The following is a 17,744-nucleotide window of genomic DNA, read 5'->3' as shown; positions in this document are numbered from 1 at the left end:
ATTTTCGACCAATGTGTTATCTACAACAATTGTACTAACGACTGAAAAAAAAAAAGTACTGATGAGCATTGATATGGATAATCAATTCATACAAATGGAAGTTGAATTAAAGTCGGTTATAAAATAATGATAGGATGATTAAGAGTTAAGGAGCTACGTGCATAAATATATATTGACAAATTAAGGTGTTATTCTTTTGAGACAATATTGCTTAAGGTATGTCGGGAAACATGTCTAAAAAGTATTGCAAAAGTAAAGTATCTAAAGGAATTGTGCCCTCCATATTACGGGAATAGGGAAGTTGTGGTACAGTAAGGTACAGTAAGTTAGCGCCTGATAAGATGTGGCAAGATTACTTTGGATTAATGCCTATATCTGAGGGGCGAGGGGGAGATATTGATAGTTCCTGAAATGTGGAGTGATATTATTGGTCTAAAGTATTTTATGATGCTTTTATCTACGTATTTAGGTGTGGTCTTAAGGTATAAAATGCTTGCAAAAGTAATATGAATTTGCCATTATTCTATTTGAATTGAATGGTCTGTATGGCGCATACATAAATAAATGAAAATATTCTGAAGAGACTTTGTTTTTGAATTAACAAAGCCCAGGGGCCTCCATTCCCTTAATCTGGCCCTGATTAACACTTTTGTTTTCTGCAAACTAACATGCTTTAATTAGTGCTTTTAGTTCAGCCAGCTGCGCAGAGTTAGGTTTTGGAAGTGGTGCTGAAAATACAGTTTGGACATCATCCACTACAGCATAACCTGACTGGACTGTGCCTGTCTCAGTCTGTTTGTGACAGCTGCCATCCACATAAAAGGTTAAATCAGGATTATGAAGAGGAACTTCACTTAAATCAAGTCTTGGCAGCGTCTGCTCATCAACATATCTCAAACAATCATGGTCATTAGTGCTGACATTATTTCCCCACTCCTCTCTCTGAAACTCTCCAGTTTCATTTACGGGCATTAAAGAAGCAGGATTCAACACATTCTATATTTTGAGGCAATATTAGGGCAACTCCCAATTCGTGATTCGAGCAGAGGTTACATATCTGATTTTCTCATAGTTCAATAGCATAGCTGTAAATATCGTAGGATTACAAATACCGTCTTTATGTCTACCATATTTGATTTCACTCAGAAAACAGATAAAAGAGATTCAAGCATCTGTGACATGCACACAGCCGATATCAACGGACAAGACTTGTCATGACCTATGACCTGGTGAGGAAGTAATGATCAGAAGCTTCCTGAGATCTAGTTTGTGGACTAACCGATGGGAAGGACCTTATTTGATTCTGTCGACCATGCCCATAGCATTAAAAAAAAGGAGAACTCTGCATGGATTCACGATTCTCATTGTAAGAATGTAAATTCTCCTAAAGGTACTGTGGCTACAGAATATCTGTTGGAAGACTTGTGCATCTTGCACGACGAAGGAGCAGCCAGCAAGTAATTCTATCTACAAGTGAGTGATATTGTTATATTTTACTACGATCATAATAAAATCATAGCACTCACCAACAGCAGAGAATCTGATAAATTGGTTGGAACAACCTAAGGACGAGCTTTGCGAAGACAAGAATTGATATAAACATCCAGATAACAACATGACTGGGAGAGAGAATCCAGAGAAGAAAATGTGTATAATCATATGTGTTTGGGCTATAATTGCTATAATATTGTTTGTCGCTATTAATGTCACTGTTATAGTATCCCGTAACAGACAGGCATATAATTCAAACGTTGGGGAAGGAGAAGAAGTCCCAGAACAGTCATTGATGGGAAGGTACAGAGAGGAAAAAGAAGATTGTTATGATCTGTCCCCTATTGAGATGTGTGTTTGTAAATACAGCATAACAGTCCCAGAGGAAAGATGTGTCAAATGGTGTAAGGAAAACAATGGTCATGGGGTAAAGAAAAGAGAAATGCATAGAAGAGTTGGAGAAGTAGAAATGTCAAATTCGGTGTTGGAAATGCATAGCAAGATAGCATCAAGATTAAATTAAAGTGATTGTTGGGTATGTACACATTTGCCAGTAAGTGCTACATCAGGTATACCTTTAGTAGCTCATTTTATTACAGAACAGGACATATATAAAATGGATTGGAATTGTGCAGTTTATGGAGCAGAAAGGGATCAAGAGTACAAGGACTGTAGAGGAAAAGCAGATACAAAATTGATTGAAGTAGAAATACCATGGAATTTGTGGACTAAGGAATCATTGCACAGATCCACAGGTATCATAGTAACAGTGCTGAGTGGTTTTCCTCAATTTTGTATAAAAATAAGAGATACAGGAGTAATATGCTGTAGAATAAAGGACAAATATACAGAAGAAGTAGTAGCAGATAACCCAATACGGGTCAGGTAATGGGTTATATTAAGTTTTCCCGATCAATATTTGTGACTAAATTCCCTACAAGGTATAATTATGAAGGACTACGGTGGTATAATGTAGCCATTAATGGTACTTTATTGGGAATCAGACATTGACAGATATTAAAACAAAGCGTTGTGATTTCAATTATAAAAATTGTTACACCACAAAAGGAAACAACACAGCTATTTTTATGGAAGCATTAGGAACTGCATATAATGGATACAGAGCACTCCTATTGCCAAGGGTTTATATTGAATTTGTGGTGATAAGGCTTATTCTTGGATTCTTGGATAGGGTTAGTAAAGAATTAGAACAGTATCCTAGAAATATTCCTGTAGAACATGAAATGATTTCTGATGGGATGACTTATTTGACTCACAGGGAGAAAAGAGGGTCGTCTAGGAGGAAAAGTGATGCAATCAGGTTTAGTGATGGTGAAAGAACTGCAGGTACACTGTTTCCATTGTCTACAATATATCTGATGGAGACGGCATTAATACTATGGGTGACATGGTAGGTGAGATAGTTGTAGCCATAAATCAAACTATGGAAGAAGTGTCTCAAATCAAAAAGGTTGCATTACAAAATAGAATGACTTTGGATCAGAGATTGGCTTCAGAAGGAGGTACATGTGTATAGGTAGGACAAGAATGTTGCACATACATTAAGGACAATGAGGCAGAGGTACATGATCATTTGATTAAGGTACAGGAATTACAGGGCAGTCTGAAAGATTTTGGAAAAGAAGGATGGAATCCTTTTGGTTGGTTTGGCAAAGGATTTTCTGCAATGATGAGTGGAATCTTACAGTATGTGGTGGTAGGTTTGTGATATATCTTTGTTTTAAGTGTTTTCCTTTGTGCTGTTCAGGAATAAGGAAAGTGGTGAAGACCAAGGAGGACTTTATTGAAGGTAATAAAGGGGAATATATAGGAATGCATGTACTAGAGGAAAGAAATGATTATGGACAAAATGAGAGAATAAGAGTAGAACATGATTCACTATATGATAGTATTGATGTTCCTCAGACCATGTAAATTGAAATAGTAAGGAATTGGATATCCATATGAATAATATAGTCAAAATAGTAGACACCTATGATCCCAGATAGGGCTCCCTAATATCCGATACGGTAAGTATTGGTGATTAACCTGTCACAACTTTATTTACCTTTTCCTTAGTTGTTTGTCTCCAATAAATTTCCTTAGCACCACAGAGAGGATCATATGATTTGTGTAAATTGTCATAGTGTGTTGCTATTAGCAACAGAGAGAGAAATGATATGGATAATCAATTCACACAAATGGAAGTTGAATTAAATCTGGTTATAAAATAATGATAGGATGCTTAAGAGTTAAGGAGCTACGTGCATAAATATATATTGACAAATTAAGCTGTTATTCTTTTGAGACAATATTGCTTAAGGTATGTCGGGAAACATGTCTAAAAAGTATTGCAGAAGTAATCTAATCTAAAAGTATCTAAAGGAAATGTGCCCTCCATATTATGGGAATAGGGAAGCTGTGGTACAGTAAGGTACAGTAAGTTAGCGCCTGATAAGATGTGACAAGATTAATTTGGATTAATGCCTATATCTGAGGGGCGAGGGGGAGATTATGATAGTTCCTGAAATGTGGAGTGATATTATTGGTCTAAAGTATTTTATGATGCTTTTATCTACGTATTTAGGTGTGGTCTTAAGGTATAACAAGCATTTGAATTGAATGGTCTGTATTGCGCATACATAAATAAAAGAAAATATTCTGAAGAGACTTAGTTTTTTAATTAATTCTACGGAAGGTCACTATTAGCATGCTGAGTCATGCGTATACACTATACATGTTTTAAAAGATTTACCCTCAGATATGTGCTCTTCAACTGTCATAACTGTCGGCTGAAAAGATCATGACTCTGTAAAATCTATGAAGATCCTGATCGCCAATACATGCACACTGCAGGATTTGAAGGAGGGCGTTCCAAAGCTGAACGAGATATTATGTTCTGCTGAACAATTAAATGATACAACAATCGGTACTTTGGAATGACTGTCATTCATTGTGCAAGTATACACACTAATGCAATATTGGGCCAAACAGTCATTTATCGGGTGTTTTAATTGGCTGAAAAATCTATAGTGTGTACCCAGTCTTGGGTATGATATAACTTGTACTGTAGCATTAGCTAAAGTATGTAAGTGGTGAGATATCTGACCTGAAATTGGAAACTGATTGATCAAGTTCAATCTGAAATACCAAATGTTTGTTATTTGCTACCGTTTAGGCAGGTAAAAAAATATGATCTTGAGAGTTAAGTAGATCTGTAGAAATACAATACAAAGTTGTATGATTTCCGAAACAATAGATACAGTATTGGTATTTAGAGTGTCTTTTGTAGTTTCACTACAAACAAGAAGTAATAGTTTACTCTCCCAGTTGTTTTGCATGATTAAGCATATTTATAAATTGCTGCTTCAGTTGGCTATGACATTACGGATGTGGACTTTGCAGTACATCCCACTGCACATGTTAATGAGATCACTCACTTAGACTTATGATATTTTCCCCTTGCCCAAATAAAGTAGTATATGTATATGGAAGTAGTATAAATATATGGAATTACTGTGCAATAGTGTGTATTGGCATACCTGATTTTAATACTTAATTGCTGACTGTACCTGATCAACATATTGGTTCCTAAATGTAATTTAGATTGTAAGCTCCAATGCGGCAGGGACTGATGTGAGTGAGTTCTCTGTACAGTGCTGCAGAATTAGTGGTGCTTTATAAGTAAATGATGATGATGATGATGATGATGTGTACTGTGTCCCAGACCTGACTTGTTTGACCCACACAAACACGCAAAACATAGAAATTCTACACAGATAAGGTTTCGGTCGGGAATCACTGTTTTAGACTCACTGTTAATTATAGTGGATAAACGCAACAGTGGTCCAATTAAGTCAAGGCATTTACAATCCTATTTCTATTCCATGGTCAAAGCATATACATCTACCAACTGGAGTGTATTTACACTCCAGGGGGTAGATTTATAAAACCTTCTAAAAAGGAAAAGTGAAAGTGCTGCCCATTTTAGAAGGTTTGATAAATCTACCCCAGGTATGTATTTAGGAAGTGTGGTTTAAAAGGTCCTTCAATACCCTTACGTGAGTCATAAGTTTAAAATGTACAGAGATGTGATGCCAGACACAATAAGTAATTCTACTGTTGATCCAGCATGTAGCTGTATCTATTACACTTTTGGCTGAAAGAATGGAACAATGAGGTGTTATGTGGTAAAATGGAAACCTTTTAATATATGCCACTAGAAATCCACAAGAGCAATCCTCTTCCAGCATTCCAGTTCCATGCCGGTTACAGCAATCCTCTTTCAGCATTCCGGTTACAGCATTCCAGTTCCATTCCGGTCACAGCAATCCACTTCCAGCATTCCAGTTACAGCAATCCTCTTTCAGCATTCCAGTTACAGCATTCCATTTACAGTCCGGTCCATCATTTCGATTCTAGCTTGGTCCAGCAATCCAGTTCCTGTTTGCTCTCCCCTGCTAGTGTAATCACCATCTGCACCAGTCCATTCACTACATGCAGAGGAACATTATCAGGCAACCCAGATTTGTCCATAGTTAACAGACCAGCTCCAGAGACACAACCCAGTCTGGGTACAGATAGCTCCTCAGGCGTAACAGAGAGATCACAATCCAGACACATTATATTTAAATACAGAAAGTAGTCCTCTGTAATTAAACAAAGAGCACTATCTATGCACCTTTTCTCTATCTTAACATGAGACCAACTGATGTAATCTGCATTCATGCAGAAATAGAGTACAATTATCCTTTTGCCTAGACTGAAACAATGGACCAGTCTGCATGTATACAGAAAATAAGAAAACCGTGTTGCCTGAAATATTACTACTTAAAATACAATATATATATAACTTGAAATATGATTGACAAATATGGGGAACCAGAGGGCTAGAAAAAGTATATGATTTATAGTCCACACTTTGTGAGAAACGAGGTGCAGACTGGTTGAGGTGATATTAATACCTCGCTTTTTCACACCTCGGTTTAGGATATCAGTTCAAATGGTATAGACAAAAAAAATACTACCTGCATAGACAGTATATATCACCTTTAAGGTGGTTACGTTTGAGCAGATCCGTTATAGTTCAACAAGGATAGGTGAAAAAAGTTCCTGTTAAAGCAAAATCTATTTTCGTGTTAGGAAGTGATGGTGCTCAGTTTGGTTGTTTTTTGTCTTTCTAAGCCTCCTAACAAAATAGACTTAATTCGCACAATGGTGAGCGCAATTTAGTTAGTCAGATTCCAAAAGTTCCAAATATTGTTTAATAATCAAACAATGTGTTGGTACTCTGAAAATATAGTAAAGTCATAGGTGTATGTACAAGTAGCTAAGCAGTCACTTTCAGTTTGCCGATAATGGTATCCTTTAAAGAATGGCACTCCTGGTTCTCCAAGAACAGAGGGGATGCGTTCCAGATGGCGTTTCCTTTTTCCCTTGAATGAAATGCGGGCAGTAGAGGCAGGGTCCTCCATCTTACAGCCTGTTTGTCAGCAATCATTTGGTGTTGCTACTCGGGGTTTCAGCACACTGTTGACATTGCATCCAGAAGGTTAATCCACAAACATGCAAGGTGTTCATACACAGGTTTTAGTGTCTCGCCAGATGTTAAAATTATGCCTTGTTGCAGCAAGTGAAGAGAAAACCTACGCGTTTCACCTGCTTCCAATATTGGACTTCCTCAGTGAAATACTGGTATGTGTGTGGTCGTTCCAGAGAGTGGTTTCTACCATGCCTGACTAATGAGTCTAATGATCTGATTGATTAATTGTCCCAAGTTGATCAAATAGATCACAGTTAAGCCAAATTGGGAGTGCCATAGTGTTTACAGTCCCTCACTCATTGTTATTTGGTATTGTCCGTGTGTTGCATATGTAAATTGCATTATATAATATAGTAAAAATAAGTAATGTTGCACATCATCTTGTACTTATTCTGGTGCAGGTTTTCTTTTAGTGATATACATATAGTAATCAATTTCCTAATTGAACATAAAGGGTCATAATTATACATATTCCTGAAGTCCAGTGATGATGTACAAATAGCTTACATAATGCAATTTTAACAATAAAGCTAATATTCATGCATGAAAAAAAATGCTGATATTAGAGAAACTCGTGAATCTAAGGAAACCTCAATTGTGTACCTATAGGTCTCGAACTTAATTTATTTCATGTGTAAAACATCAGTGTTCAGGAAAGGTGTCCTAATTGAAATCACTATTAAGACCCTTAGAGGTTAAAGTGTTATATATAAATCCATTTTTCCATTTTGCTTTCCCTTTTAATATGGATAATATGTAATTGCCCCCTCTGCATGATTTTCGGACTCTTTTTATTGCAATGAATTTCAGGCTCTTGATTGTGGTGTTTTGTGTAGTGTTCAGAGACACTATGAGAGCTGAAACCTTTTTTAATTTCTAAAGTGCTCCAATATTCTGATCTGCAGGCTTCTTACTTTGCACTCTACATATTGTAAACAACTGGGGCACTCAAAAAGGTATATGACCCCTATGGTGTCGCAGAGGATCGTATCTTTGTTATTATATGCTCTGTCATGATAGATTTAAAGCTGATATTAATTTTGGTTTTATCCTGCTTTGTGATACTGCAGGCCTAACAGCTGTTCTAGAACGCAGAAACCTCCTTTAATTTCTATCAGCAAAGTATTTTTTGCATCAATGGGAATGTAGCTTCTGACCAGTTTATTCCTAAAGCTGGGTACACACTGAAGAATTGTTCAGACCGACGTGCTATCTCAAACGATTATACCTACGACTGAAGGTCTGATCAGTCTTACGATTCATCCTTACACATGGACACGATTTACCTTCAGATCTGTGCTTTTCATCTGGTCCTTTGTCTGGTCCTCTAGTCCGGAGAATGACAACACAATATTAATTCATTCACTACTGTCACATTGTCACACTGATTAAAACCGCCTTGTTATAGCTATCCACATGTCCTAACGAATTTCGTTAGCTTCTGTTACTCTGAAATTAAATATTCTGTCTCAGAACGAACAAATGATTATTCCTTCTACATTACTCTCTACATTTATTCACTCTGACATTCAGTGCTAACATCGGCTGAAAAGAGCCCGACTCTGTAAACTCTATGGAGATCGTCAGCATGAGTGCATACACACTACATAATCGTTAGGTGATTGATCAGAAAAAATTGAATGGTACGACCAACCAAATGAAGCGATAATCGTCTGTTTGGGTAGACTTTCGACCATCGTGTCACTACACACACTGACCCGACTTTCGAACTGCTGGTTGAGCCGATTATTGGACAAAAACCCTGTAGTGTGTACCCAGCTTTAGGCTATTAGCTTTCCTGTAAATAATTCAAGGTTCTTGGGGAAAACATCAATAGGATTATCATTGTTTCTTTCAAGGGCCTTAGAGTCACTACTAAGTTGGTAATGTAAGTAATGTTATTGTTCTCAGTGTTAATGCGTTCCTTTGGGGTGTTGAGGGATTTCCTGTGAAGTTGCAGAACCTCTTTGTAAGCTGAATTTACATTGTGGGTGTTAAAATCCCTATCTAAGAACCTCTCCATCAAATAGATGCTTGTTCCTTGAAGGTAGTAGATTCAGAATAGTTACTTTTCATCCTTAAAAATTGTATGTAAGTATTACAATTCACCTTCTTAATAAGTGATATGCTGGTTGTGAACCTTAGATTCAAGCTGTTTGTATTGATGTATTGTATGAAGCTATTCATATCATCCCAGGTGCATATACACAGAATATCATCTATGTATCTTTGCCACTCCATGAAATTTTCCAAAAAGGGATCACTCTTCAGATATTCGTGTTTTCCCATGGTTCCTAAAACAGATTAGCTTAACTGGATGTGAATTTTGTTCCCATCACAATCCTACAATTCTGCCTATGGCACTCCCCCTCGCACCAAAAGTAGTTGTGCTCGGGTATGAACTTGATGTCCTCAATAATAAAGTATATCTGCTGTGGTGGAATGTCTGATTTTGTGCAAAGTATATGTTCCACATGTTTGCATCTAACTTCATGTTCAATGATTGTATATAAGGATGTAACATAGTATGACACCATTGTGATGTTGGTTTGCCAATTATCAATCTGTCAATTATCCTCAGGACCTGTAAGATGTCCTTCAGGTAACTCTTTTGGTGCATAACTAATGACTGCAGAAAATGATCAATATATTGAGACAGATTAGAGGTCAAAGACAATGGGTCTCCCTCGAGGATTTCTCAGGAGACAAAATAGAACTGGTAATTTGGGATTTTTCATGTACAGAAATGAATGTTTATTACTTAGGAGAAGTTTCTCGAGTTTTTGAACAGGATGCTGGGAGAAAGGAAAGGGGGTTCCTTCCTTGCAACCACTTTTAGGCCTGCATGGCAAAACAACCTTGGTTTGATACAGATACAGCAAAAAACAAATAGGACATGGCACTACAGAAACAACATGATCCTGAATTTGAGACAGACAAACAGACTTATCAGATCTCCACTAATTAAGCAGCTTTCAATGCATAATCAGCGAAGAAGAATATACAAGCCCCTAAATCCACTCACTATATGAAACCCCAAATGAGGGAAGGAAAAGAAAAGGAGTTACTCTAAGATTGTGAGAGAAAGCTTTAAGAAAGGAGCCAGAAAAATTGATGAGGATCTAGAATTAACTAGAAGTTCCCTCTTGGATAGTTTATTTGTGACTATTATGTAGTATGCCTAATCACTAATTGTTATTTTCCGCTTGAATTAATGTATGACAATGTGTATATTTTATGTAACCTTTCAAAGTGTGCATGCTGACTGTTAGCCAGGCCCTGGGACAGATAAGCATCTCTGAGTAGTTTGTGTATTCAAAGGATGTGGACCTGACCAGCCGGGCCGGACAAGTAGAGGTGAGAATCATGCCCTATGAGATGCCAGACATATATTGAAGGGATATATAACTCACTTTGAAAGCCTGAGTCATTCTGGGAATCAACCTGCCCTGACATTGACACATTAGACTAAGTTCCAAAGTTAGTGGTGAGAGCAGTGTGAGATGTTAAATCAGTTGCCATAGTAAAATTGTTCATTTCTTTGCACTGCACTGGGAGGCTTCCGAACGCCACACTGCTGCAGACAGGGAGGCTTCCGAATGCCGTGATTCTGCAGACAGGGTGGCTGCAGAGCCACAAGCTGTACGCAAACACCAGGTGGAGCTAGCCAGGCTCAGCAACAAGTCAGCAGACCGAGGGCCAGGTAGGTAAATACCCAGGCACGACTAATTCCTTGTGTTGGAAAAGACGGTGACCTGGATACATTCCTGAGGGGATTTGAAAGGACTTGCCGACAGTTTGCGCTGGACCTCAGTGAGTGGGCCAGATATTTAACCCCTAAAGTGTGAAGGAAAGCTTTGGAAGCGTTTGCAGACCTTCCCCAGGAACTGGACGGCAATTATGCCGCAATTAAGAAATCCTTGTTGCTTCATTTCAACATAACTTCTGAGGCGTTTTAATGAAAGTTCTGAGACTCAAGGCTCATCCCTCTGATTTATATATCGGACTGTTAGCGCTATTAGCAATCATGATGCATCAATAGATTGAGGGATTAGAGGTACTAAACTATAATAAACTTAAGGATCTCATTCTCCAGGAGCAGTTCCTCGCACTGTGCCCAGCTGAGGTAAAAGAATTGGTTGTGGATGATGACCTTAAAACATAGCAAGAGGCTGCCAGACTGGCTGACAAGTACACCATTACCAGGGCTCCTGTGATGAAGAAGAGTTGGGGAGTGCCAGGACAAACTGCATGGAAAGAGAAGCAACCTGGAGGATCACCCCTGAGTTCCTCGTCAACCAAACCAGCTGTTGCTGTACCTTTTGGGGGGGGGGGGGGGGAACCTGTTTTGGCAACTGGCTGCACGTGTTTTAAGTTTCATGAAGTGGGGCACATCAGTGTCAATTGCCCCAAAATAGAATAAATCAGCAACATCTTCTATGGAAATCCAGCAGGGAAGCCAGTTTTGGCAGTCCTGTGTGCGGGTAGACCCCAAGAATTCCCCAGAGACAATCTGCAAACTGTCAATGTAGGACACCAAGTCGCACTTTGGTTGTTAGACTCTGGCGCAGACCTGAGTCTTGTACACCCAGCCCTATTGGGCCCAGAGAACATTATTCCCTGGAAGACTCCACAGTACCTCTAGCCAGAGTGTACTTAGATTGGGGATCTGGCAGAGTAATACAAGACGTTTGGCTACTAGACAATCTGCCAGCCACGGTACTGTTGGGGACTGATTTGGGAAGGATACGTGCGGCTTATATAAATCATCATCATCTTCACCATTTATTTATATAGCGCCACTAATTCTGCAGCGCTGTACAGAGAACTCACTCACATCAGTCCCTGCCCCATTGGGGCTTACAGTCTAAATTTCCTAACACACACACACAGACATTGAGAGAGACTAGGGTCAAGTGACAGTTGCCAATTAACCTACTAGTATGTTTTTGGAGTGTGGGAGGAAACCGGAGCACCCAGAGGATACCCACGCAAACACGGGGAGAACATACAAACTCCACACAGACAAGGCCATGGTTGGGAAGTGAACTCATGCCCCAGTGCTGTGAGGCAGAAGTGCTAATCACTTAGCCACTGTGCTGCCCCACCTTGCTCTTCTTCCTACTCCTTGCTACTTCTTTTCCTCCTTCACCCTCCTTTCTCCTTTATCCTACTTCTTGTTCATTCTCTTCCTCCACCTTAATTATATATAAATATACATACAATATATATTTATATATACAATATGCATACAATATACTGACATATATTATTGGTCATCATTATTTCTAAGAACCCGTACCAGCTAGTCAACCTGGAATTTAAGCAGGGTTAAGTTATTTTAGAATATACACGTCTTTTATGATAGTTTGCACTTATATATTATTAATGCAATATTTATTCAGTAATAGTTTTTTCCTGGGTTGTATAATATTTCCATATTATTTTAATACATTTAATATGTTTTCATTCAACTGGTTAAACCACCCCTGTACAGTTTTAAAATGGCCATGTTGAATATTGACCAAGTACCAAGTATCCAAAATTACTATTCCAGTAATTGCTGGATGCAGATCTAATAATTAGTTTTACCCTGTGTTCTCTGGAAATAACTCTAAAAGTTGTTTATTTAAAGAGTGAGTGTTTATAAATTATTAGAACTAATCAATGTAATGCTGTAAACATATGGTGACCACTGCGTACATAAAACACCATATATGCAAAAAATGCAGTAGCCCAAGAAATCTGCAGTTAGCTTAGATCAGTATAATAAAAGTAAGTAAACATTATATTTATGAAAGCAACATGGGTGCTGTGAGCTACTTCACAAATAGCAATTGAAGGCTCATAATGAGGCCATCTTTTCTAATTACCAGGCCAACGTTGGGGGAACACTGGAATGACTTGCATGCATGGAAGTGACATTATGTCACTGGAAATGCCATGATAGCCATGCAAAATACTGGATTTGTTTGTCATGAAGATGTGTTGGAAGTTGAGCTTTGGCTGTTTAGCTGTAGTAGAAGCTAATTTCCTCTGGTCACCACATGCTTCCTGCTAAAACTTGTAATTGAAATCTGAATGGCATCATATCCTATTAGTTCCTAAAAATAAGTGGCAGGGATTGGAGGCCCCGCCTAGAGGCCCTGCCCATCATCGGTAAGGATTAGGGCCATTAAGACACACCATTTTGTTTTTGTTTCTCAACTAAGATGTTGTCTCTTATTAGCTTTCTTAGGGGAATTAACATGTGTCAGTGGAACCAAGCTAACTTTCTGGACATAATAGATGTTAAGAGGGAGACACACACACACACACACACGCACACACGCACACACGCACACACGCACAGACTAGGGTCAATTTTTTGATAGCAGCCAATTAACCTACCGGTATGTTTTTGGAGTGTGGGAGGAAACCGGAGCACCCGGAGGAAACCCACGCAAACACAGGAAGAACATACAAACTCCACACAGATAAGGCCATGGTCGGGAATTGAACTCATAACCCCAGCGTTGTGAGGCAGAAGTGCTAACCACTGAGCCACCGTGATGCTTGTTTAACAATGTTTGTCGTTGTAACTGCATTCTTCATGCTGCAATTAATAAATGGGAACATTGGGGCTCATGTGGAGTTGAACGCATTTGCAGGAAAAGACACATCTATGTGCATATTTTTGGTTGGATGCATCTCAAGATACATTCAGATGTACATCACTAGCATGTGCGCCAGGTTTACGTCAAGGCTAACAAGTGTGTACAGTTACATTCCACAATAGCGTAGTAATTCTTTGAGATATTGTAGAGATAGCACATAGATATGGCTTGACGGTATTAGAAGTAAATGCAAAATTCGTATTACCATATTTGTACACAATATAATGCAATGAAATGTCATATACACAAGAAAGAATAATGTCTTGACTCTGTTATTAATAAATGCGAAAGACACATTTACCATACAAAATATAAATAAATCCAAGCACAAACTATAAATTAAAATAAATTAAATACATCCACTTGTTTTCCCCTTTAATCAAATGGGAATCTTCTTTCCTGCTATAGACCAAATGGAAATATAATTTAAGTAATTTGAATAGACCACTGGAATTTCATAAAATGTAGCAGCAACTGTAATGAATTAAATGCTGTCAGTTAGAGCAGAAGTGCGCAACTCAGTCTTCAGGAGTAACCAACAGTTCATGTTTTCAGGTATTCTTTCATCATGCACACACAGGTGAGTTAATCTATTTAGCTGGGTCAGTAATTTTCCCAGCTGTTTCTATAGACAGAAAATCTGAACACATGACCTGTTGGTAGCTCTAGAGTACTGGGTTTGAGCGCCTCTGAGTTAGAGGGTCAATACACAATCAGCTAATCAAACATCATTATTGTGTATTATTATTATGTCATAGATTTGTCTGGAGCCACAGTGCTCCACAACAATGTACACTTGGTAAAACAGGACATGCATAAAATAGGGACATACAATTTAGACAAAATAAAATCAGGCATGAAAATGTGTCTGCATGCTGGACTAACTCAATCACACTTATGTGATCACTATTTTGCTGTACTCGGCCTGTACTTCCCTGTCCCTTCCCTCCCCTGTTATACATTTCCAAGTGTAAAATGACAGTTTTTAGGACTTGGCCCCAGAAGAGGCATCTGAAGAAGCTTCATTTGAATTATATTTTAGAAGAAAGTTATAAAAGTTTCTAGTTATTACTAGAAATACCATATATGTCCATATCATTAAGATACAGGAATTGGTCAAAAGAAGCTTACACTTGAATTAGAAGAAACATTATAGTACTTTACATACTTCTGTTGTCAGTGAACAGGTTAATTATGGAAACACTTCTCTCAGGAACCTCTTTAGATAGATGCGCTTTATTCAATAGCTCGACAGCCATCAGCAGAGGATCATGAATGCTTGTGTCTAGAATAAAACAATATTTTCAATAATTAATTACAAAAACTGGTTACTTTATACATGTTTTAACAATAAGTAGAGCATTGGTGAAGCTGAAGTGCAGCATGAAATTGCATATCTGTGATTTTAAGAACATGATTGTCAGAAAATATATTGTGGCTTGTCTCTCTAATGATATATTTCCATCACTATGCTGAAAAAACAAAATTCTGACCCAAACTCTGCCTCAAATTAAAACTTCTCGAGAATTGGCTACACTCATCTCACAGGTTTCTTTTCTGCAAACAACCTGTCAGGCAGCCAGTCAGGCCTTCGTTGTCAACACTCTACAGAGACTGAGCTTACCAAGGTTGTCAGTAATTTGATCACAGCTAAAACTAAAGACCATTACTCTCTTCTAATTCTCCTGGATCTCTCTGCTGAATTTGTCACTGTTGACCACTCTCTCCTCATACAAATGTTACAATCCATAAGTCTTCAAGACATTGTCCTATCCTGGTTCTTATACTACCTATTTAATCGCTCTTTCACTGTTAGCTTCTCTCTGGAATAACCTCCACTCCGCTTCCTTTATCATTTGGAGTACCACAAAGTTCAGTCCTAGGTTCCATGCTTTTCTCTATATACACCACTTGTCTAGGAAAACTAATAAGCTCCTTTGGATTTCAGTATTATCTCTATGCAGATGTGCACAAATTTATCTATCCTCTCCTGATCTCTCACCATCAGTGCTGTCTCGCCTTTCTGCCATTTCATCTTGGATGTCCTCTTGCCAACTCAGACTCAATATTTCAAAAACAGAATTAATAATATTCCCACCCACCAGTAGAAGCTTTCTGCTTGACATTTCTGTTTCTGTTGACAACATGACCTTAAAACCCACCCCACAAGCTCGCTGCCTAAGTGTAATCCTTGTTTCGCAACTATCCTTTGTTCCCCACATGAACTTCCCCATAACATCATGCTGCATACATCTAAAGAATATTAACAGAATACGTACACATCTCACACAAGACACTGAAATTTTTTTAATTCATTCACGCGTCATCTCCTGCAGACTATTACAATTTCCTCCTTACTGGTCTCCCCAAAATCACTTGAGCCCCTACAACCTATTTTGCATGCAACGGCTAGATTGATTTTCCTTGCAAATCGTTCTTTCTCCTAAGCTACTCTGTCAGTCTCTACATTGGTTGCCTGTTTTTCAACAAATCCAATATAAAATTCTTCTACTAATATACAAGGTCATCAACAAAATTGTACCAATATACATCTCATCACTTGTCTCAAAATATCTCCCAACTTGACACCTCCGTTCTGCACAAGATCTGCATCTCTCTTCCACTTTTATCACATCCTTTCCATTCCCAATTACAAGAGTTTTTTTGGGCTGCACCCACTTTGTGGAATTTACTCCCTTGCACAATAAGACTTTAGCCTTCAAACCTTCAAGCATTCTCTGAAAAGCCACCCCTTCAGACAAGCTTATAATATTCTTCAACAACCCTCTAAATCTCCCAAGGTTACCCTATTGCCACCTTCTACACAGCTAACACAAGACAACAACCCTCTGACATAATTGTGTGACTGAACATACAGACCACTAAATACTTTTTAACCTTTGCATTCTTGCTGGACAAATATGCAATATGATGTAACACTTACCCTTGTGTATCAACCCATTATCCCATAGATTGTAAGCTTGCAAGTGGGGACATCTTACCATTCTGTATGTATTACCCAGTATTGTTTTATTACGGTTTGCTCCCAATTGTAAAGTTCTACGGAATCTGATGGCGATATATAAGTAAATGTTGATGATGATGATGATGATGATGATGATGATGAGACATATACACAGATCAGCCACAACATTAAAACCACCTGTCTAATATAGTGTAGGTTCCCCTCATGGCACCAAAACAGCTCTGACCCCTTTAGGCATGAACTGCACAAGACCTCTGAAGGAGCCCTGTGGTGTCTAGCACCAAGATGTTAGATCCTTTAAGCCCTGTAAGTTGCAAGGTGGAACCTCCATGACTCAGGCTTGTTTTTCCAGCACAACCCATTCACAGGATGTAATAGAAAGCGGGATTCATCAGACTAGGCCACCTTCTTCCATTGCTCTATGGTCCAGTTCTGGCGCTCACGTGCCCATTGTAGGTGCTTATGCCGGGGGACAGGGTTTAGCATGGGCACTCTGACTGGTCTGCAGCTACAGAACCCCATATACAGCAAGCTGTGTTGCACTGTGTGTTCTGACCCCTTTCATCATAGGCAGCATTAACTTTTTCAGTAATTTGTGCTACAGTAGCTCTTCTGTAGGATTAGTCCAGACGGGCTAGCCTTTGCTCTCCATGCATATTTATGAGTATTGAGCGCCCATGTCCCTATTGCCAGTTCACCAGTTGTCTTTCCTTGGACCACTTTGGTAGGTACTAACCACTGCATACCGGAAACACCCCAAAAGACCTGCCTTTTTAGAGATGCTCTGACTCAGTTGTCTAGCCATCACAATTTAGCTCATGTAGAAGTCACTCAGATCCTTTCACATGCTCATTTCTCCTGTTTCCAACACATCAACTTCAAGAACTGATGATTCACTTTCTGCCTAATGTATCCCAATGCCTTGACAGATGCCATTGTAACAAAATAATCAATGTTATTCACTTCACATGTCTGTGGTTTTAATGTAGTGACTGATCGGTGTATAGGATAATGCATTCCAAGCTAAAGAATGAATCCAAAGGACAAGCACATTTATGCAGGGCACTAG

General features: G+C 38.6%; 1 protein-coding gene across 3 annotated transcripts in view; it reads right to left on the bottom strand.

Moving 5' to 3' along the window:
- Positions 1-17,744, bottom strand: part of LOC142099563 (inter-alpha-trypsin inhibitor heavy chain H3-like) — a 185,038-nt gene that overhangs the window by 87,046 nt on the left and 80,248 nt on the right. For all 3 annotated transcript variants that reach the window (XM_075183114.1, XM_075183116.1, XM_075183115.1), the window contains one exon: positions 14,858-14,974. In XM_075183114.1, coding sequence (XP_075039215.1) covers positions 14,858-14,974 — 117 coding nt within the window. The remainder of the gene's footprint in view (positions 1-14,857; positions 14,975-17,744) is intronic.

Source organism: Mixophyes fleayi, chromosome 8 (genome assembly GCF_038048845.1).
Source record: "Mixophyes fleayi isolate aMixFle1 chromosome 8, aMixFle1.hap1, whole genome shotgun sequence".
NCBI lineage: Eukaryota > Metazoa > Chordata > Amphibia > Anura > Limnodynastidae > Mixophyes > Mixophyes fleayi.
This window is presented reverse-complemented; position numbering and strand designations above follow the sequence as displayed.